Raw genomic sequence first — 21,938 nt, forward strand, 5'->3', positions numbered from 1 at the left:
CTCCTGGGCTCAGGCAATTCTCCTGCCTCAGCCTCCTGAGTAGCTGGGATTACAGGCACGCACCACCATGCCCAGCTCATTTTTTGTATTTTTAGTAGAGACGGGGTTTCACCATGTTGACCAGTTTGGTCTCGATCTCTTGACCTCGTGATCCACCCGCCTCGGCCTCCCAAAGTGCTGGGATTACAGGCTTGAGCCACCGCGCCCAGCTACAGATGATTTGTTTAGCGTTAAAATAGCAAAAGAATCAGGAAGATGTTCATGCCTCTGATGAACTTGCAGTCTGTTGCAGAGATAAAAGTTTGGTTGATTAAAGATAGTTACTAATGTTTTAGCACATGTAAATGATATAAAGATAATTAATATAAAAGTGCTAAGGAGAACAAAGAAAAACAGGAATCAGAATGAAATGGGATGAAAGATTTTCTGAGTGGGAGGGAGAAATTTTAAGGTAGTAAACGTGTGTGTGTGTGTGTGTGTGTGTGTGTGTGTGTGTGTGTGTTTTAAGACAGTCTCATTTTGTCACGTAGGCTAAAGTGCAGCAGTGCAATCACAGCTCACTACAGCTTCGAATTACTGGGCCTGTGTGATCCTCCTGCCTCAACCTCCCAAGTAGCTAGGACTACAGGTGCACACCACCATGTCTGGCTAATTTTTAATTTTTTTTAAAGACAGGGTTTCATTATGTGCCCAGGCTGGTCTTGAACTCCTGGCCTTTTGTGATCCTCATGCCTCAGACTCCCAAAGTGTTGAGACTATAGGTGTGAGCCACTGCACCTGGCCAACTTGTGATTTTGAGGCTGTATTAATCATTCTTATACATCACTAAGCTAGTTTTTAGCCACACTTTGATCTGTTTTCAGAAACAAGTATAGATTCTCCTATTTCTGAATTAAGAATCAAGAAATTAAGAATTTACTATGTTATTCATCTTGTGACTATGAAAAAATCACATCCATGTTGCTTACCACATCAAACAGAATTGAATTAATTGTGCCTGTTTTTTACTTTGTGTCACCTAGAAGGTGTTGGTTGTGCTATTGCAAATGTTGCAGTTAATGTTTTGGTTAGATACTATATCAATGCTCTGATGATATAGATATAGCATGAATGTGATGAATAAGCATGGTTTTCTCACTAAATACATTTGATGATATGTATATTTACTTATTGTTACTTATGTGTATGTTTAAAGAACAAAGACTACAAATGCCTCATGGAGAAACTGACCAATCTAGAAGGAATATACAACTCTGAGACTGAGAAACTACGAAGTGACTTAGAACGTCTTCAACTAAGTGAAGAGGAAGCGAAAGTTGCCACTGGGCGGGTCCTTAGTCTGCAGGAGGAAATTGCCAAGCTCCGGAAAGACCTGGAGCAAACTCGTTCAGAGAAAAAATACATTGAAGAACATGCAGATAGGTACAAACAAGAAACAGAGCAGGTAGGAATAATGTCCATATCCCCTATGTACTCTGTATACAGAGGAAATGTGCTATCATCATGACTTGGTCCATGTGACTCACTGTTGGTTTTATTAGAAATGCAGTACAAAGTTTAGTTGAATCACTGTTCATTATTACTATTTCCCAAGTGTTTATTTCACTTTATCAGTGGTAGGTTGTAGGTCTTTTAGTAGAACTTTTTACTCTAATAAGAGCAGAGGCAAAGCGGTATTTTAAGGAGAATGGCCAAGCACCTACTAACCCTTGTTTTTTTTTTAAAAAAAAAAAACTAAAAAAAAACATCGGTCTGGGGCATAGACTCCTTTTTCTTCAGTAGGGTTAATGTGATTAACCCATTTATACCTGAGGTTGCAAGTTTTTGAATTGCAAAATCAGAGTTTGGTGATGACCCTGAGCACGAGGATATAAATAACTCCCACATGCTGAGTGATCCAGTAGTGGAACACTAAGCATAATTGATGTTTAGCACCTAATGGTAGGGATCCTGTGGAAGCCTGCATTAAGGCTCTGTTAAGAAGTCCAAGCAGAAGAAATCTAAATGTCTGCTGTGATTGCAGCCAACAGCTTTATGCAGATGGAACTCTCCCCACAAAATGCTTACAGAGTGACCAGTGCTTGTATGCTACAAATTTGTATTAACTTATATCAAAACTTTATTAAGTATAGAAGACATTAAGATTGTCAAGCTGACCGGGCGCGGTGGCTCACGCCTGTAATCCCAGCACTTTGGGAGGCCGAGGCGGGTGGATCACGAGGTCAAGAGATCGAGACCAAACTGGTCAACATGGTGAAACCCCGTCTCTACTAAAAATACAAAAAATTAGCTGGGCATGGCGGTGCGTGCCTGTAATCCCAGCGACTCAGGAGGCTGAGGCAGGAGAATTGCCTGAACCCGGGAGGCGGAGGTTGCGGTGAGCCGAGATCGCGCCATTGCACTCCAGCCTGGGTAACAAGAGCAAAACTCCGTATCAAAAAAAAAAAAAAGATTGTCAAGCAGTAATGAGATGTACTACTGAAACATTTAAAAAGTACCTCAACATTAGGCTTCTTGGAAAAAGTAATTGATTTTCACAGATTCCACTGGTATTACCATCTTTAAATGAAAAGAGTTGCCTGTGTCAGCTGTAACTGCTGGCAAGAATCCTGATAGGCTCTGTCTGTACTGACTTCTAAATGTTAAAGCAGCATATGCAGTGAGAACCACAGCAGGAACTTAGATGCAGATCGGTTAGGGTAGGGTGGCTGGTAAAATTGCAGCACTTCATGGCGTTACAGGTCCTAATAAAGTAATTCCTCTTATATCTCTAGAGAATCTGTACTCTATATATAGAAACAGGAGTGCCAAAAGGTGAGATTCTTTTCTTTTTTATGTAATGTTTTTGATATGGCAAGCTTGTTCTCTCAGAATTCAGACATGCACTCAAATCTTGAATGTTTAAGATCTCTTTTCTTCCTTCAAGTCTCCCAAGTCCACAGAAGCTTTCCAGCTTCAGATTCCTCAGAATCTGTACAGTATTTAAGTGTGGTGGGAAGATTCTCTTTTCCTCTTCAAAGCCAAATTCTTGCCTTTCTAGTCTGATAGAATAAACATACAAGCAGATTCAGATTTCTCTTTTCATTTCATTTTCTCCTACTTTTCACAGAGATAACTGTAGGCACTACCATTAGTTTACACGGTGTTTCCCAGGCTGGTCTTGAACTCCTAGCCTCAAGCTATTCTCCCACATTGGCCTCACAAGGTGCTAGGATTACAGGTGTGAGCCACTGCACCCAGCTACATTAGTTATTTTGATGGAATGTAGTTGTAGGGGAAGAATGAAAACATTTCACTGTGACAGTCAGCTTCAAGGTCAGGAAAATGACATTCTTAGCTTGATTAAGGAGCCCAGAAGTTACAGTAGAGCTATGTATGGTTATTAACCAAGAGCATGTATCAAAACTGCTGGGAAGTTTTTGTATAAAAAGGGAACTATCCAAGTTCTGGTAGTGTGGGCTAGACACATTATTTTGAAAAAGCACCATAGGTGATTGCTTGTGCACCCCTAGAGGAAGAACCTCTCCTGAAAGCCCACAGAGAGCTGGGGCTTTTTTACCAAGAGTGGATGTTAAGGCAAGATCAGTGCAGAGCTAACAGACTGAGCCCTCGGAAGGGACCCCTTCTGGACTGATGTCTGCTGTGAGTGGCACAGTGTAGTTATCCAACTTTCCTGCCCTCCAGAGCCCTCTTTTCCTGTCCTGAACCCCGTGACATGACGAGAGACGTGCCTGCCACCTTTCTCTCTATTATTAAAGCTCTTGTTTTGAGAGTTCCCTAAACTTTGGCTTAGAAAAAGGAATTCAGATTTTACTCATCACAAGCACACATTTTATTCCAAAGATGAACTGAGTAAATTACGTACTTGGCAAAATTACCTTTGGTTTTTATTTTTCCTTCCTGGGAATTCTTATCCAGCAAAGATCTAGAAAGTTAAGAGTCAACTTGTGTGTGTGTGTGTGTGTGTGTGTGTGTGTGTGTGTTAAAATACACGTGACATAAAATTTACCATTTTCACCATTTTTAAGTAGAGAGTTCTGTGGCATTAAGTATATTGACATTGTTGTAATTGTAATGCTTATTTAAACATGGAATTAAAGGACAAGTTCTCAGCCTTGTAAAACTCTTAAAGGGAAATAAAAGAGAAATTTTCTTTCTTGGGACAGATATCAGGAAGAATCAAAAGGTCTTCAGTGAATTTCCCAAACTAAAACATCCTCGTATCCTTCTTAACCTCCTTAATCTCTCCACTTGAATCATGGATACACATAAGCTTTGTGTTAAAGCATTGAGATGACAAGGTAATATCAATTACCTGTGAGAGCAAATGCTTACTAAGTGCCAGGCAATTTTTTAACGTTTAAGTAAAAAAACACTACTATCCCGATCCTTCAAGAATTTCTACTCTGTTCTGGAAAAGAGGAAAGTAAATCATTTATAATGGATATCAAGAGCATATACAGGGTCTTGTAGTAGCACAGGGAAAAAACAGCTAATGGAAGGGGGTTTCAGGAAGGCTCGTGGGAGGGGTAATGCTTGAGCAAGTTTGTGAGGTGACTAGACATAACCAGGCAAAGACAGGTAGCATAGAGGTGATAGAAGTAAGGAATGACTGCTTATGGTCCTTATCCTTGATCGTCAGGCTTCCTCGATGTAGGGCTGAGGGCCCCACAGGGTCGTGGGGTGAGCCTTATGCTGTGCTGAGGCGCAGGATCTGAGAAATAAAGAGACAGGACACAGAAGTACAAAGAAAATGCAGTGGGCTCGGGGGGCCACGCCACCTATGAGTGGAGTCAGGCAAGGCCTCGAATGTCCAGAAGCTTAAGTATTTATTGTGTATAGGTTAGGGGGCAGGGCAGTGAGTGAAATCATCTCTAAGGATAGTGACGGGGTCGTGAGCAATAAAACATATGGTCCACCCCCATTAGGTCACCTAGGCCGGGAGGTGGACAGTGCACAGTAAGGGGCCCGTTCCCATGAAGGCAAGGGACATGTGCAGTAAGGGGTCCACCCCATTAGGTCACCGAGGCTTGAAGGTGGGCTGTGTGCAGTGAAGAGGGTGCAGTGTGCAATACTTCTATCTATGGGAAACTACTTCTATGGTAATACTAGTGGAATCTGTGAAAATCGATTTGTTCTTCTAAGAAAATTTATAGGAGGATGCTTTAAGTCACATAGCAGTGACAGAGCTGTCAGGGTTACCGCCACCTTCTGGCAGCTTCCAGTGAGTTCTATGGGAAGATGCTTTTCGAGCAGCATAGTAGCAAGAGCTGACTGGAGCAAGGTCCTACAACCTCCTTTATCAGGAGGAGTGGCTCTTGCCCCAAGCCTGCCATACAGCGAGTATCTTCACGATACTGAACACTGCCGCCTGGGCCATGAATTCTTGTCCTGGTATAACTGTTTTTCGCTTAAATCATGCTCTGCACTGTGTCTGCTCTAGGCATTCCTCCAATTATAAGCTGCTTATTCCTTAATTCATGCTCTGTACTGTGTCCACTCTAGGCATTCCTCCGATTATGAACTAAGATATAATTATAGGTATATATGTAGGGAAATATTCTTTAGGCACTCATACTATCAACTATTATATGATTATATATAGAGGATTATATAAAGGGATTCTTCAAGCCCTAATTCTATAAACTAATATATGATTATGTAAAGGATTATATAAAAGGGAATAGCTGAGCAGTAACACTGTAAAGTGAGATATTCCTCAAGCCCTAACTGTACCAGGTTTCTGCTTAGCTCTCATTCCTCGGTGCCTACATGGGGGGTTACCCACATTCTGTCCATTGCAGCCATCTCAGTTTATTGTTTCATTTCATAGCTGGTATCAAATCTGAAGGAAGAAAATACTTTGCTGAAGCAAGAAAAAGAATCCCTCAATCACCGCATTGTGGAGCAGGCTAAAGAGATGACAGGTAAGGTTTATGTGTGTACTGCACGCCAACCAACCTCACACCAAAGTTGTATAAGTTACAATGTTATTTGATGAGTTACAACATTATTTAGAGTTTAAATATTTTTAAAAGTTGAGGCTGTCATCAGCAAATTTATAAAGTTCCAAGACGAAGAGAATTAGTTGGTTGATAAACTTGTAAATCTGGTATCTCTAGGTACAAATGTGAACTCCCGTGCAGTCAGTGTCATATGTAATTTTTTTAAAAAATTTATTTGTTCTGCATGTGTGATGTATTAATTAAGGCTTATAGGATTCCAGTTGATCTAATAAGAATTGTTGAGCTAATATGTGTATATTTATTTGTGTGTTTCTGTATGTCTTTTTTTTTTTCTGAATCAATGGATGCTATTCTAAGATTCACCACTCTGCTACCAAAAAAAAAAAAAAAAAAAAAATTCTAATTTTTAAAATAGAGAACTAACTAGATATGGACATTTATTCTGTTTGCTGTTTGTGGGGTAGGCTAGAATGGTGATAAATTTATAAGGAATCCACATATATATAAATATGGGGTAAGAAGATACAGATCTATACAGTAAATAGTGGTGGAAATGGAAAAGATGGTTTGGAATGGGGATATATGAAAATAATACATTTTCATATACATTCTGTTGATTACATTGATATTCAAAAGAGACAAAAAATGTTCTAAGATTGTATGATGAGGTAGCAAAACAATAATGGTATGTTATTAGTAGTGGGGTTATTGAGAAAAGAGTACAAAGTTATGAGGCAAATTAATGAGGCCAGTTGTTGAAGTGTTAAGTTTGAGATGTCAGCTAAGGTCTCAACATGGAGGTGTTCAGAAAACAAATCCTGATTAAAGACTAGAGAAAGAATAAGAAGGGAGCCTAAAGTTACGCATTAAAACCTGGGTGGTAAGAGAGACTGCCCCACCTCTCCTAGTTGAAGGGGATAATGTAGAGGAAAGAGAAGAAAACCCGGAATTAATGGCCATACTAAGGGATGAGATAAAGAAAAGAAGCCAGAAAACAAATTAAGAGGTGATGTAGAAAACAGCCCTGGAAAGAAGGCTGCTGGGAGGCAGCATGGAACAGAAGGATGCAGAATGATGAGAATCTTCTAGGAAAATATAAAATGTTATTTGAAAGTAGACTGTAAACAAAGAAATGACAATGATTTTGCCAAGGGAAAATTTTTTGGTAGCCTTGGAGCAGCTTCTGCAAACTGGTGAGAATAAAAGGCAACTTGTAGAATGTTTTAGAGAGAAGAAATTATTTCATTCATTCATTTACACATTATTAAAGCCCTGCTCTAGGAAGCACTGTGGTGGGCACCAGGGAAGCAGCTGTGACAAGACACTTGCAGCCCTGGCTTCATGGTGCTCACTGAGAAAGCAGTGGTAAAGCAATGGAAGCAGGCAGGACAGATTAAGATTTAGCTTCCAAATATATGGGTAAAATGGAGCATAGTGGTAGGAAGCTTAATAACGATAAATGTGACTCGTTGGCTGATTGAGTTGAGACATATAGCTGAGATTTGGGGTTTTGTTACTTTGCTTTATCTGCAGCCAGGCGCTAATCTCCAATCTCCAGATCATGGCCTAGCCAAAGGCAAACCACAGCCACAGACGGGGCGGAGGGGGTAGGTAAAATGGAGAAGACAGAGTTTCCTCAGCAGCACATGAGGGCTGACTAAGAAGCACACAGCACAGCTGGCCAAGCCTGAGCATTTTATCTGGTTAGAAGCAGGGGAGTATTAGTACAGCAAGGGAGTCAAAGTCATAGAAAATGTAAGATACAGCCGTGGGATGATATGTGAAGGAAGGCACTATAGAGTAGGACAGTCGGGTCCACTGAAAATTTGCCATTTTCTTGAGAAATATCTCTGACTTTTTGAGAGAGTACGATAATTTGGGTAAAAGAATTTTATGAATAGAATGCTGTTCGAATAAAAATATATATACCTTAGTTACTAGACAATGACTAGTAAAAGTTTTTCAAGGATGTGTTGTAACCAGTGTATCAACTAGTGGGACTAAAGCCAGAATATATGGAATAACTCAGTAGAAGATATTTTAATAAATTATTTCATTTTTTGTTTTCCTACATTTCACTAAGACATTCTTCATGGATCACAGTGGTACTAATTCCTACACAGAAACTGGGAATCAGTATACATGTTTACATAATTGCATTCTCAAAGGGCCATCTTTGGTATGCGTATCCTTTTTTTAATTTCAGAAACTATGGAGAAGAAGTTAGTAGAAGAAACAAAACAACTAGAACTTGACCTTAATGATGAAAGGCTGAGATATCAGAACCTTCTGAATGAGTTCAGTCGCCTAGAAGAACGATATGATGATCTCAAGGAAGAAATGACTCTTATGGTGGTGAGTCAAACACTTTTGCTTTTTTTTTTTTTTTTGAGACGGAGTTTCACTCTTGTTACCCAGGCTGGAGTGCAATGGCACGATCTCGGCTCACCGCAACCTCCGCCTCCTGGGTTCAGGCAATTCTCCTGCCTCAACCTCCTCAGTAGCTGGGATTACAGGCACGCACCACCATGCCCAGCTAATGTTTTGTATTTTTAGTAGAGACGGGGTTTCACCATGTTGACCAGGATGGTCTCGATCTCTTGACCTCGTGATCCACCCACCTCGGCCTCCCAAAGTGCTGGGATTACAGGCGTGAGCCACCACGCCCGGCCCAACTTTTGCTTTTTTTTTAATGAAAAATTTTAAACATATACAAAAGTAAATAGAATAGTAGAATGAACCTCCAACCTTCTGTGTACCTACCACCCAATCCAGAATGTTCAACACATAATCACCTCCCATTCCATCTCCCCAACCCACCCCATCCAATGGATTGGATTATTTTAAAGCAAATCTCAGAAATCATATAATTTTATTCACAAGAATTTCAGTAAAGTCAAACAGTTTAAAGACTGGGCTATGTGATAGTATAAAGTCAGTACAGTTGGGCTTTGTTTTATATATTAATGGCTTTATGTGAAATTTACATGTAGACTGGTTTTGATTATAATTTTGAAGATATATTCCTATGAAAAGAAAATTTGGTCTCCATTTGTAATGAATTACCTTATCTATTTAAGGACTCTTCTGCATTTGCCAATGTACCTTTCATACTTCTAATAATTCTGCACATCCTCCCCATTCCACATATCCCACTATCAGGAAACAAAGAGTTCCCAAGCTCTCTTATTCCCTACAAGTACCAGCCTTAACGGTAACCTAATTATACAAATGACCAGAAATGCTCTGAAATATCTATAAAAAGCAAGATAATTCATTATCTGTGGGGCAGAGTATTTGCTTCTATCTGGACCCACTGACAAAGTACATTACAATATGACACTTAAAAAGTCAAAATAAAAGATTATGTAATACAAAAGATAGCGCCTCATCACCTTGCAGATGAGAAAACCTTGTCTAAAAGAGGCTAGAAAGCTAATATAAATTCCACATTGGACCGTTATTTTAAACCTCACTACTCTGATTTATGTGTGACAAAGAGAAATTAGAAGTAAATGCAAGTGATCATTATAACTGTCCTCATAACTGACAAATCTAAGGACCCTTGTTAAGCTTCATCTTCCATGATCACTATGCTACCTGTGGTCCCATTGAAACCTTTCTTCCTTCACATTCTGTAATTTTCAGTTTTCTCTAGAATCCTTTTCTTCTTTTTCAGTATTCTTGTTCCCCAGTTCCATTCTTCAGTGTATTTTTGTTTGCTCTATTTACTAGACGACCATGCCATTATTTATGGTTAATATCTGTTTCAGTTGTGGTTAGAGCCAAGCTTTATAACCCAGTAGGTGTTTCTGAGACCCCTAGTTATTTGGGATGTTAATAAGTGGCATTGGAAAAGAAATTTTGAGGTAAAATAAATGTGGTAATCTACCAGTTTAAACAGAGATAAACAGATTTTTTTTCTGCAGAATTTCTTGGATTCTTTAGTAGTGCATGCAATATGAATTTTAGAAAATAAATGGGACAAGGAGGTGCCATACGTGTATCCATCTCTGAGCATATTCCAGAGACATACATCTGTGAGGAGGTTATGAGTCTCTTTAGTTGAGGAGGCGGCCATCTCTAGAAAGGCCCTCCAGTGATGGCATCCTCCAGCAGCTTGGCACGGCTCCTCCTTCCTGCTAAGCAAGTCTGTCTGCTCACCATCTGTTCCCAGCAGGCTGTAGGGGTAGGGGTAGTTTTAGCTTCTCAATTTCTTATTTCTCAGTCATATGTCCTCTCCATTGTGTGCCTGTGACTCACTGTCATTCCTCTTGGGAGACAAAATGGTCAGATGAAGGGAAAAGGAGAAAGCAGAGGAAAGGAGATCAGAGCTCGCTTGTTTCCCACTCATGTCTTCACTAGGTTTCATTTCCTAGCTCCAGATATAGTCAAGATCACAATCTCTGCAGAAAATACTTGCCCAGAATTGCAGAGAGTAAAAAACTTGACCTTATAACCCAGGACAATTAAAATATTAATGACAATGTCTTATTTTAATGTTTAGGAAGAACTTTACAGCTAAAAGATGAGTATTTGACTAATATTAGACTGACACTGTTCTGCAAATGGTGCTTTCACTGCTTCAATCCAGAGCCAGTGAAGCATTTGGTTGTAAACAGAGTCCTCAGATGAGTGGAGGAAACTCTAGGGAGGGGACTTGATATACTGCCTTCAGGGCATCCCATAAACTATGTGATACATGGGCCAAAGAACAGTAATAAGCTAATAATGTCACTCATTACCAGCCTCTAGAGTTGTTGGCCCTAGGACAAGAAGTATTGTAGCATTTTTCTCCAAGAACAGCCAGTTGTCCAGGGAATATAGGAGCAGAGGCAATGAGGAAGGACCAATCCAGGGCTAAGTTTCAAGCCAATGATGAAAAGATGATGAGGCATGGGAATCCAGGCTTATAAAGTGTTTAAAGATAAATTAATTCCAGAGAGGGGAAGGAAACCAGCATATCAATAGTGGGGTCATTAGTCTTGGCAAAGGGAGTAAAACTGGTTCTGAAAGAAGGAATCATGGGAGAAATCAGCAGCAGAAGAGGAGGGAGGTGCAGATCTTGAAGGAGAACATGATGATCCAGTCAAACATATATCCTTGTAATTAAAAAACTTGAATGGAGGAACAAAATCCTAAAAACAGACAATTAAAAAGTTACCAACAAGGAAGTTGCTGAATCACTGCAGTGCCCCAGCAATCACAGCAGCAGCTGTTAACATTCATTGAATGCTTGTTATGCCAAGCCAAACTCTTTACTTGCACACTCTTATTTAATCCTCATATAAACCCTATGAGATAGAAATTAGTAACCCTTTTTTCCTGATGATGAAACTGAGGCCTAGAAAAGTTGAGTAAGGGACAAGTAAGTGAAAGAGCTGCTGTTCTTGCCTAGCTCCATCTCATTTCAGACCCAGAACACTTAACCACTGCCCTCTATCCAAAAGTTACATTAAATAGCAAAAAACAGTATTGCTTCCATTAATGCCTTAAGGTATTTCTTGTATAATGGTAGATATATGTGGGAAGACAGGGATCTCTCTCATTTTTAATAAGCTTATTAAAAATCTTTGTCTTGGTGTCTATCTGGACTACCTGTTTTTCTTAGTGACATAACCAGTTTATTAAATAAATGCTACTCATTCAACTGTGGGCTTGGACTGGGAACTTTAAGTAAGAGTGCCTGTGTCTGTAAACAGTGAATCTGAGTGCCTTTGATTTCATATGCACCCCAGCTTCTGGATCATTTCAGAGGTGCTGGTGTTCTTGGGTCTTCCCTTCACACTGGAGTACAGGTTGGGCTGGCCTGGAGACTTTTTTTTTTTTTGAGTTGGAGTTTTGCTCTTGTTGCCCAGGCTGGAGTGCAATGGAGCGATCTCAGCTTACAACAAGCTCCACCTCCCGGGTTCAAGTGATTCTCCTGCCTCAGCCTCCCAAGTAGCTGGGATTATAGGCATGCACCACCACACCCAGCTAATTTTGTATTTTTTTTTTTTTTTAGTAGAGACGGGGTTTCTCCATGTTGGTCAGGCTGGTCTCGAACTCCCGACCTCAGGTGATCTGCCTGCCTTGGCCTCTTAAAGTGCTGGGATTACAAGCGTGAGCCACCACGCCCAGTCTGGCTTGGGAGACTTTTAAGTGCCTCTGGATAAGACTGCTCTCCATGAGCCTGAATGTTGGAAGGGAAGTGAGAAGTTGTTTGTGGCTTCCAGCTCTTTTCCAGCAGCTGGAGAAAGGGACAAAGAAAGCTGGATAGATGAGAAAATTCTCAGAGGCCTTTCTGAAGCCCTCAGGGCCTGTAACACTGTGAGATTAAGGGCCACTGGACCTTTCCACCTTTCCTGCTGGGGACATGCTAAGGGTGAGAGACACAAACCCAGCCTTTAATTCCTTCTTCCTTCAAGTTATTCTCTAACCCCTTCTCCTACAGGAGGGAAGGGATATAGTTGCTAAACTTTTCTATACCCCATGAGCTTTCTGAACACTAATTTCCTAGGTATCACATGACATAAAAATGCCACCCAAGTGCCCTGAGGTAATAACCAAAATCTCTTCAGAGGATTCCTAGAGCAGCTTTCTTACCCCCCTGTACTGTCCATTCTGCCCACTGCCCACTGCTCACTCCAGAGATTTAACTTCACCTATTAAAGTGACGGAAATTAGAGCCACCTATGTGAACTCCTTCATCTTTTCTTTTTAACCATTTATGCCTAATTACCATGCAGTAAAATGATTGTGCATGTCATTTCAATATATCTTAAGAGGTTTTTGGTAAGTTTTATTTGATTGCAACACTAAAGTCAGTGCTTGGAAGCTTCACCCAATGCTTCAACGAGCACTGCTTCACCCAATGTGACTGTTTGCTCAAAGCTTTCAACACCCAAAGGCAACTTGGCTAATAATCACAAGTGATTTTCATTTGGGCATTTGGTTTTGCAACTGTTCTTGTCCATGTCATGCCAGTGTACCTTTTTCTTTTAAGAGGTGACCTTTTTGTAATGATTTGGTCAAAACAGGATGGAAAAGATCACTTGGGCACCAGTATAAGTCAGGGAGTAGGGATAAGAACCAAGTCAAGGTGGATGCTGTCTTAACTATGCCTAGACTAATTATGGTGTATTAATTATACCTGGGTTATTTGCCTTGCAGCATGTGCCTAAGCCTGGACACAAGAGAACAGACTCCACCCACAGCAGCAACGAGTCTGAATATACCTTTAGCTCTGAAATTGCAGAAATGGAAGACATTCCATTGAGGACAGAGGTACAATTTAGACATCTGTCACTGAAAGTAGGATGTGACCATGCTGTTATTAACAGGGAGCATTTCCATTGCAGAGCAGACTCCAATTGGCCATAAACGTAGGATTTGTTTAAATCATTTATTCTTCATAAGTGACTTGTGGATACAAACTTATTTATGTTTTTGTACACATAAGTGCTGTGTACATACATACCCATTGCACATATTTTTTGTCAATACAAATTTTTATTTTTAATGTAATTTTGATGGTGAAATTTTATTTTTATAATTGTCTTTCATACCTAACATGGTGTGTGTACAGAAAATATAGCCTATCAGGAATTTATTTCAGACTGAGGCAAATTATTTTATTTATTATTTATTAATTTTTTATCTATAGACCACCTCTGTAGACAGAGGTGAATTATTTTTAGAGTAAGCCCTTTGTCCTTGAATATTATAAACACCAGTGGCCCAGAGTTCAACAGAACTGCTCTCTCTGTTTTATGCCAGTTTTTAACCAGTGTAACTTTCTTCTATAAAAATGCATGAAAAATGGTTTAGAAATCTGCTTTAATGTTTTGTGTTATGTGATATGAAACCAAAATGATGTATTACTGAAACTCCAAGAGTACAGTGACTTTTAGTTAGATTATTCCCAACCAATTCTGAGATCTTTTAAAATGTGATATAGTTTCAGTAATGGGTAATTCAGGCACAACTGTCCTATTTTTATATCATATTCTTTGAAAATGGCCACATCAGAAATAGGCTGCTTCTGGCAGAATAGCTAGAGAAATTGAATAATTCTTTCCTTTCTTGTCTTAGTTCTACTTAAGAATGACATTTCTGTCATCTTATTCTGTTAATTTTGAAGAAAAATGTTATATAGTTGAAATGTTGTATCATTGGAACCAAACATGCAAGAAGGCGAAGTAGTTTGTCCAGGTTCACAGCTTATAAATGTCAGATCCAGTATTCTAACTGAGGCTTATCTCTTCGGAGTTCATGTTCTTAAGCCATTATATTCTATTGACTTCCATCCAGGGATTCTACACTGTAAGTCTCCAATCGCTTTTCTGTCTACAGCTAACATTGGCTAGGGCCCATGGATATGACAGTATGGCCAGTATATAGCAGGATATTTTCATTTGGGCATTTGGTTTTGCAACTGTTCTTGTCCATGTCATGCCAGTGTACCGTTTTCTTTTAAGAGGTAACCTTTTTGTAATGATTTGGTCAAAACAGTATGGAACAGATCACTTGGGCACCAGTATAAGTCAGGGAGTAGGGATAAGAACTAAATCAAGGTGGATGGGGTCTTAACTATGCCTAGACTAATTACGGTGTGTTAATTGTACCTGGGTTATTTGCCTTACAGCATGTGCCTAGGCCTGGACACAAAAGAACAGACTCCACCCACAGCAGCGAGTCTGAATTTCCAGTTATCTATTGCTATGCAATCAATGAGCTCAAATTTTAGTGGTCTTTTAAGAACAGTAATTTATTATTACTCATAATTCTGTGGGATTTGACTGGGCAGTTCTTCTGCTTCATGTGGTGGTAGTCGGAGTACCACCACAAGAATGTAGCTGCATTCTTTAGAGTGCTTACTTCTCTTCCTTGGGCCTCTCCAGGTAGCCTCTCTTCAGAAGCAGGTGGGTGGGTTCTAAGAGTGAAAGACTAAAAGATGCCAGGCCTCTTAGAGCTAGGCCCAGAACTGGCCCAGTGTTAGCTGTGCCACATTCGGGTCAAAGAAAATCACAAGGCCAGCCCAGATTCAAGGCAAAGGGAATAGATTCTATCTCTTATTAGGAGGAAAGACATGTATGTTGAGAAGAATCATTGGTGCCATCTTTAGAGAATACCACAAAGTTAGACTTAGAAGATTTCAAAATTAGGACTTCTGAGACTTCAGTAGATAGGAAGATTTTAGGATTACATCCTGTTCATCTCAGTGGGAGTAGTCACTTGCAGTAGTTGGAGGGAAGTACATTTACAAACTGCCCATTCCAGTGTAGTACCACTTTAGCAGCTCCTGCTGGTAGGGGGAAGCCATGATAAAAAGGGTGTGCTTGCTGGAAACCAGTCTGTAGCTCTCTGGAGAATTCACCTGCCAGCCCCTCTTGTTTTGCAGCCCTCCCATGCTTGTAGATATTCATGGGCTGGGTTTACTTTGCTTTGGAACCAGTGCTTCTGCTTGGCGTGCACCTCTTCTAGGAGCTGTTGACTGATAATCCCCGTTCTCCTTCTGCTCTGGAGCTTTCTCACACCTTTTACATCTGGGGAATGGTCACCAGAACTTTCTCAGCTATCATTAGGAGTTATTTAAGAATGACTGCCAGGCTTGTAGTGGTGGTAATTTTGTGTGTAAATTCAGTTATCTTGATTTTCCTCAGATGAGAGACTAGTGTTATTTTTTAGGTAAGTTAAAAAGTTTCACTCTCTTAGAAAAGCCTTGGTGACAAAGTCCTTACTAAGGCAAGAAAGCGAAACAAAACCTCGGAAACATCTCTGTGACAGCCCAATCTACCTCCTTGCTCATAGGGTATAGCGAGGACCTCTCTTTAATTAGATAGTATCTCTTTAATTAGATGTGTCATCAGGGCTCAGAATGGGCACCATCGGGAGCACTCTTAAATAATCACCAATCTTTATGCCTCAAGTCATTTTGCATTTTTCAAATGTAATCTTTTGTGATCATCCATCTTCTATTTTAATATTCTTGTCCACAGAATTTTGCTCTTGTCTAGCAATCAACTAGTAGTTTATGTAGTATTAGCCAATGTCTAAAGAGTTACCCCATCCCATTTTTTCTTTTTTTTTTCTTTTTGCTACTTCTAGTTGTTAAAACACCATCCCATTTTAATAAGAGGATTTCTTTTAAACAAAAATGTCCATTCAAGGCTCAAAGGAATGATTTCCAAATGATATTTTAGGTATAATAAATGAAGTATTATATTCATTTCTAGAATGAAAGGTTCTGTGACAGTGTAAGAAAATATTAAATAATTTAAAATTTCAGGGACATACATGTACATCGTTAATAAATGAACAAACATTAAAATATATAAGATTGAATATTTAAATTGTTAAATAAGCTTCAATGTAAATATTTTGTGCTTAATTTTATGGGGGATGCATAGAAAAGAATTTTTATACGAATGAAATTCTGTAGTGATTTCATGTTTAGCAAGATGTTATATCTGTTCTTCTAAGTCAAGACAGACTTTATTATAAAGATATACAGCTAAACTTTTTCCAATTGTTGAGTATTACAAAGTAGGCAGAAAGAAAAAAGTTCAGCTGTAATTAATTTGTGGACAGATGACTTTGACAGCCTATAAATGCCTATTTCTCGGTTAAATTGATTCTTCTCAGATCATTTTTAGAATTGGAATAACACTTAACTCAGCACTGCTCTGAATTCACAAAAGACCAAAGGTAGTTAATGAATATAAAATTCCTGAGAATAAAAATTATTCAGTCTCATCAAAAGTCAAAGGTGGCCAGGCGCCGTGTCTCACACCTGTAATCCCAGCACTTTGTATGGCCAAGGTGAGTGGATCACCTGAGGTCAAGAGTTCAAGACCAGCCCAGCCAACATGGTGAAACCGCGTCTCTACTAAAAATACAAAAAATTAGCCGGGAGTGGTAGCACATGCTTGTAATCCCAACTACTCAGGAGGCTGAGGCAGGAGAATTGCTTGAATCTGGGAGGCAGAGGTTGCAGTGAGCCAAGATCATGTATTGCATGCCAGCCTGGACAACAAGAGCAAAAGTCTGTCTAAAAAAAAAGTCAGATAAAAGCAAATTAATGACACAGTGCCACTTTTGGTCTATAAACAGCTAAATTTTTTAAAAAATTAATCACTGCTGTTCAAGGTAAGGTGGTGGATGCTGATAGAAGTGTAAATTGGCCTAATTTAATGGGCTTTAAGAAGTTACTGTTTAGATATTTATGTACTAGGGTGTGTATTTTCGTAATATTCCAATAGCAAAAAATTAGAAACAACTTCAACATCCATCTGTAAAGTAATAGCTAAGCAAATGGTAACATGCCTGTCTTTATATTTAAATATATTATAAATTTGGGAAACAATGCAATACCAAGTTTGAAAGATCATATGAAATTATAATGACAATATTATTCTAGTTATTTAAATCTATAGATGCATCAAAAAAAAAGACTAAGAAAAAATTATAGTTTTTCTGTGGAGATAGGATTATGCCTGTATTTTTCTTCTTTGAACTTTTCTTGTTTTCTAAATTTTCTACAAAAGCTTATTCTGCTGTCATATCACAAAAGCAAAAGTAAACATTCTCTTTTGAAACAATTGGGTAGATTTGCAATTATTTAAGAATTATACTTTGACGATTTAGTTAAATAGATGATTATTGCTATTCTCTCGCTTCTCCATCCCCACTTCTCTCTCTTTAACAAAGGGACTCTTTATTGTCTACATTAATTCTAATAATACAATTATTTCTCTTCTAATAGTACAATTATTCTCTTCTCTTTGTAAAAAGAGAATAATTGTACTATTAGAATTAATAGTACAAAATTAAAGTACAGTAGTACAAAATTAATAGTACAAAATTAAAGCCTTAAGTAAACATGTTAAAACAAATAGTACAAAATTAAAGCCTTAAGTAAACATGTTAAAACAATTATGGCACCCACAACTTCCATGATGATGGTTAGTTGTTTCCATTTTTTTTTTTTTTTTTTTTGCTTTAATTAGTGTACCTTTATTTATCCTAGTAGTTCTCACTGTGATTCTGTTTTGGAACCAATTGACACACTTTTAAAATGTTATTAGGTTATCCTTCAGTTTATTAAGGACTATACAGGCTCCCCTCCATTTCTGCAGGGGATTGGTTTGTGAATACCAAAATCTAAGGAAGCTCAAATCTCTTATATAAAATGCAGTAGTATTTACGTATAACCTATGCACATTCTTCCATATTCTTTAAATCATCTCTACATTACCTATAATACCTAAGACAATATAAATGCTATATAAATAGTTGTTATACTGTATTGTTTTTTATTTGTAATAAAAGGCCAAGACCCATCTGCAGAGCCATGGCTGAGCTTTATGTCCATTTCAGCAGTCTCTTCTTAGTGGAGACACAGCCCAGCCTAACCAAGCAGTGTTTTGTTAAAGTAGTGAGGGCTAACCTCTCTTCACTGTTTTCTGTAGAGGGAGTAAATATTCTAACAGTAAAAATGTGGCAGTCATTTTCATTTTTATTGTTTTTGGAGTTTTTTTGGAATATTTTTGCTCCACAGTTGGTTGAATCTGAGAGGGTGTGGAACCCACAGATACAGAAGCCATGGATATGGACGGCTGACTGTATATGTTTTGGTTTTTCAGATTTCAGTTTTCTCTGTGTGATCTCAATATATTTATGCTGGCATTTCATATTCTCAAAAATAATTCTTCCTGATTCCAAATGTATTACCTGCCCATTGTAAACAATTTAAATATAGGAGTGTGCAATGTAAAAAATGAAACTTTCCCATAGGACCTCCCATTCTCTGAGATAACCATTGATAGCCTTGCAAATTTTTATATGCTGTGCTAGGTATACATTTAAAAGTCACATATATTTGTGTTTTATTAACAAAAACAAGATATATTTAATATATTTTCTGTCCTGCAGTTTGTGTGTTCATGTAATACTTTAAGACATGTTTATCTGCTCATGTTGATATACTTCATTCTTTTTTTTTTTTTTTTTTTGAGACAAGAGTCTTGCTCTTCTGCTGCTGGAGTGCAGTGACACAATCTCGGCTCAATGCAACCTGTACCTCCCAAGTTCAAGCGATTCCCCTACCTCAGCCTCCTGAGCAGCTAGGGTTACAGGCATGTGCCACCACGCCCAGCTAATTTTTATATTTTTAGTAGGGACAGGGTTTTACCATGTTGATCAGGCTGGTGTCAAACTCCTGACCTTGTGATCCGCCTGCCTTGGCCTCCCAAAGTGCTGGGATTACTTTGGTGCAAGGTGTAAGCCACTACAACAGGCCTACTTCATTCTTTTTAATAGCTAAAAAAATATTTCACAGTTTGGCTATACCATAATTTATTTAAGCAACTGTTCTATTGACCGACATTCAGATTCTTGCCCGTTTTTTTTTTGCAAGGACAAACAAACGAACAAAATGCTGCAATGAACATCTTTTTCCATATTTTTCATATATTTGTGTAAGTGTTTCTATAGGATTAATTCCTAAATATAGATTTGCTAGGTATACGTACGCACATTTAAATTTTAGTAAGTTCAACAAAATTGCCCTTTTCAAAGGTCTACTTTTACTTCCACCAATATCATATGAGACACCGTGGCTAACACAGCATCATGAATCTTTTCAGTGTTTGCCATTCTGATAGAGGAAAAGTAGTAGCTCACTGTTGTTTAATTTGCATTTCTCCCATTGTTAGCTCGGTTGAGCATTTTAAAAATATATTCTCTAGATGTTTATATTTCTTATTCTGTAAGTTTGCCTATTTTTCCATTGAACTATTTGTCGTTTTCTCATTGGCTTGTATGTCTTCTGGCTTGTCTTGACCATCTTGTGATTCCTGGGGTTTAGGAGCCAACTGAGAAGAAGGTGCCTCTGGACATGTCATTGTTCCTTAAGCTCCAGAAGCGGGTCACAGAGCTGGAGCAGGAGAAGCAGGTGATGCAGGATGAGCTGGACCGCAAGGAGGAGCAGGTGCTCCGCAGCAAAGCCAAGGTGCGCAGCACAGCCCATCCGCAGAACTGAGGCCGGCTTTATGTCCATTTCAGCAGTCTCTTCCTTAGTGGGGACTCAACCCAGGCTATCTGAGCAGTACTTGGTTAAAGTAGTGAGGGCTAAACTCTCTCCATTGTTTTTTGTAGAGCAAGTAAATATTTTAAGAGTAAAAATGTGACAATTAAAATATAAAACTTTTACTTTAAATTTTCACTAGGAAGAAGAAAGACCACAAATTAGAGGTGCGGAACTGGAATATGAGTCACTCAAGGTAATGGGAAGTTTCTGCTCAAGACTTCCTATATTTTATTTTGGCAAGAGGCCCACTCAGAGCCTCTCTTTTTCTCAGAGAACATCCTTAAGGGCTGGAGGTTGCACCAGAGGTCCTAGCTTCAGCCTTATTCAGCGTTATTTCTTCTGTTCTTTTTATAAATTCTATTCATATAAGTGAGACTTTAGTCTAAACAGGAAGAGAAGTAGCTGCCGTTCGAGGCTGTGGAAGTAAAGGACGTGAACTCTAGCATCAAGTGCCCTGGGTTCAGATGTTACATCTGCCACTATAAAAATCTGATTGGGTGTGATGGGGCAGACCAGACATAGCAGTAGGAATATGGTCTCCAGATCTTGTCCTGCCTCACACAAAAATGAATGAATAAAAACATTCTCTGTAGTATGAATGAAGCCCAGATTCACAAAGTATTAGATTAGTGACTCTCAAAATGTGGTCCCTGGACCAGCAGCATCAATGTCAGCTAGTAACTTGTTGGAAATACAGATTTTCAGGCCTCACAGTACTATATCTATTGAATCAGAATATCAGAGGGTAGGGCCCAGCAATCTGTGTTTGAACAAGACCTCTCGGTGATTCTGATACACAGTAAATTTGGGAAACATTTGTAGTTTACACATCAAAGTAATAACATGTATGTGTCTTCTATTACAGAAATGAGCGATAAGAATCTGATTGCCAGTTGGAGACAGGGAAGAGAAGGAACATTCATTTTCGCAAAAAAATAATTTATGAAAGAAAGCGTTATATATTCTTAAACTAGAAAAAAGAAGGACTTTAAATAATTTTAATATAACACATTGAAAGGACTGATATGGTGCTACAAACCTTAAGATTTTGTCTCTGGGAAGAAACAAATAAAATATTTAATGTTTATACACAAGTGTTGCAGTATCATCAGGCTTTGCATCTTGTGCTAAATGAGGCAGCATGGTCTTTTTAAGTGCCTGTCTACATCTGTCTTGTGACACTTGTGTTCTAGTGTCAGTGCCACTCTATTCTGGGTTCCAATTGCCATTGTTTGGACAGAGCATGGAGTGAGCGGCACTAACTGGTAGCAGGGTCTAGCTGTTAGGACATGAAATACGGGGGCGATGAGAATGTACATATCCTTCTGTATGGCTGGAGAAAGGCCTTCAGCCTCGCCTCCCACCTCCCAAGGCTCTCCCAATGTCACAAGCATGTCACACAGAAAAGAAATTTGAAAAATACACTATTTGTTGACATTGAGACACTAAAGGTAGTTTTATTCATTTGAATGATATGGTAAATTTTTTAAATTAGAAGTTAAAAGCCTAAAATTTCAATAGTCTTTACATTCTGCTTTATAAAGGAAATAAGAGGAAACTACTAAAGATTTTAGGGATCCACCCATCTGAATAATTCATTGGAAATATCCTGGCCAGCTGGACGCTCAGATTTCCCTTATATTTATCTGCAAACAAAAGGTGGGCTCCATAGCACAGGTTAAACTTGCCCCTTGAGACTCAGAAATCTCTCCAGGCCAGTGAATACACCCTGGGCAGGCCAGAATACATTTGACTCTGGAATTTGGGTTGATGAAGCAAATTTCCATTGACCTTACTCAATTCTACTTGATGTCAGACTTCCTTAATTTGTAGAACAGAGCTCTGGCAGAACCTAGGAAGCCATTCACTAGGGTAGCTCTGATGAACTTTTCCAGCAGAAT

The 21,938-nt window shown here is 38.9% G+C and overlaps 1 protein-coding gene across 4 annotated transcripts in view; it reads left to right on the plus strand.

Annotated features, from left to right (window-relative positions):
* MYO5A (myosin VA) overlaps positions 1-21,938 on the plus strand; it is a 214,798-nt gene that overhangs the window by 152,887 nt on the left and 39,973 nt on the right. For all 4 annotated transcript variants that reach the window (XM_017504607.2, XM_017504603.2, XM_017504608.2 and 1 more), the window contains exons 22-27: positions 1,196-1,444; positions 5,834-5,927; positions 8,173-8,321; positions 13,119-13,232; positions 19,816-19,959; positions 20,177-20,230. In XM_017504607.2, the coding sequence (XP_017360096.1) occupies positions 1,196-1,444; positions 5,834-5,927; positions 8,173-8,321; positions 13,119-13,232; positions 19,816-19,959; positions 20,177-20,230 (804 nt within the window). The remainder of the gene's footprint in view (positions 1-1,195; positions 1,445-5,833; positions 5,928-8,172; positions 8,322-13,118; positions 13,233-19,815; positions 19,960-20,176; positions 20,231-21,938) is intronic.

The sequence above is a fragment of the Cebus imitator genome, unplaced genomic scaffold (genome assembly GCF_001604975.1).
Source record: "Cebus imitator isolate Cc_AM_T3 unplaced genomic scaffold, Cebus_imitator-1.0 Scaffold325, whole genome shotgun sequence".
Taxonomy (NCBI): Eukaryota; Metazoa; Chordata; class Mammalia; order Primates; family Cebidae; genus Cebus; species Cebus imitator.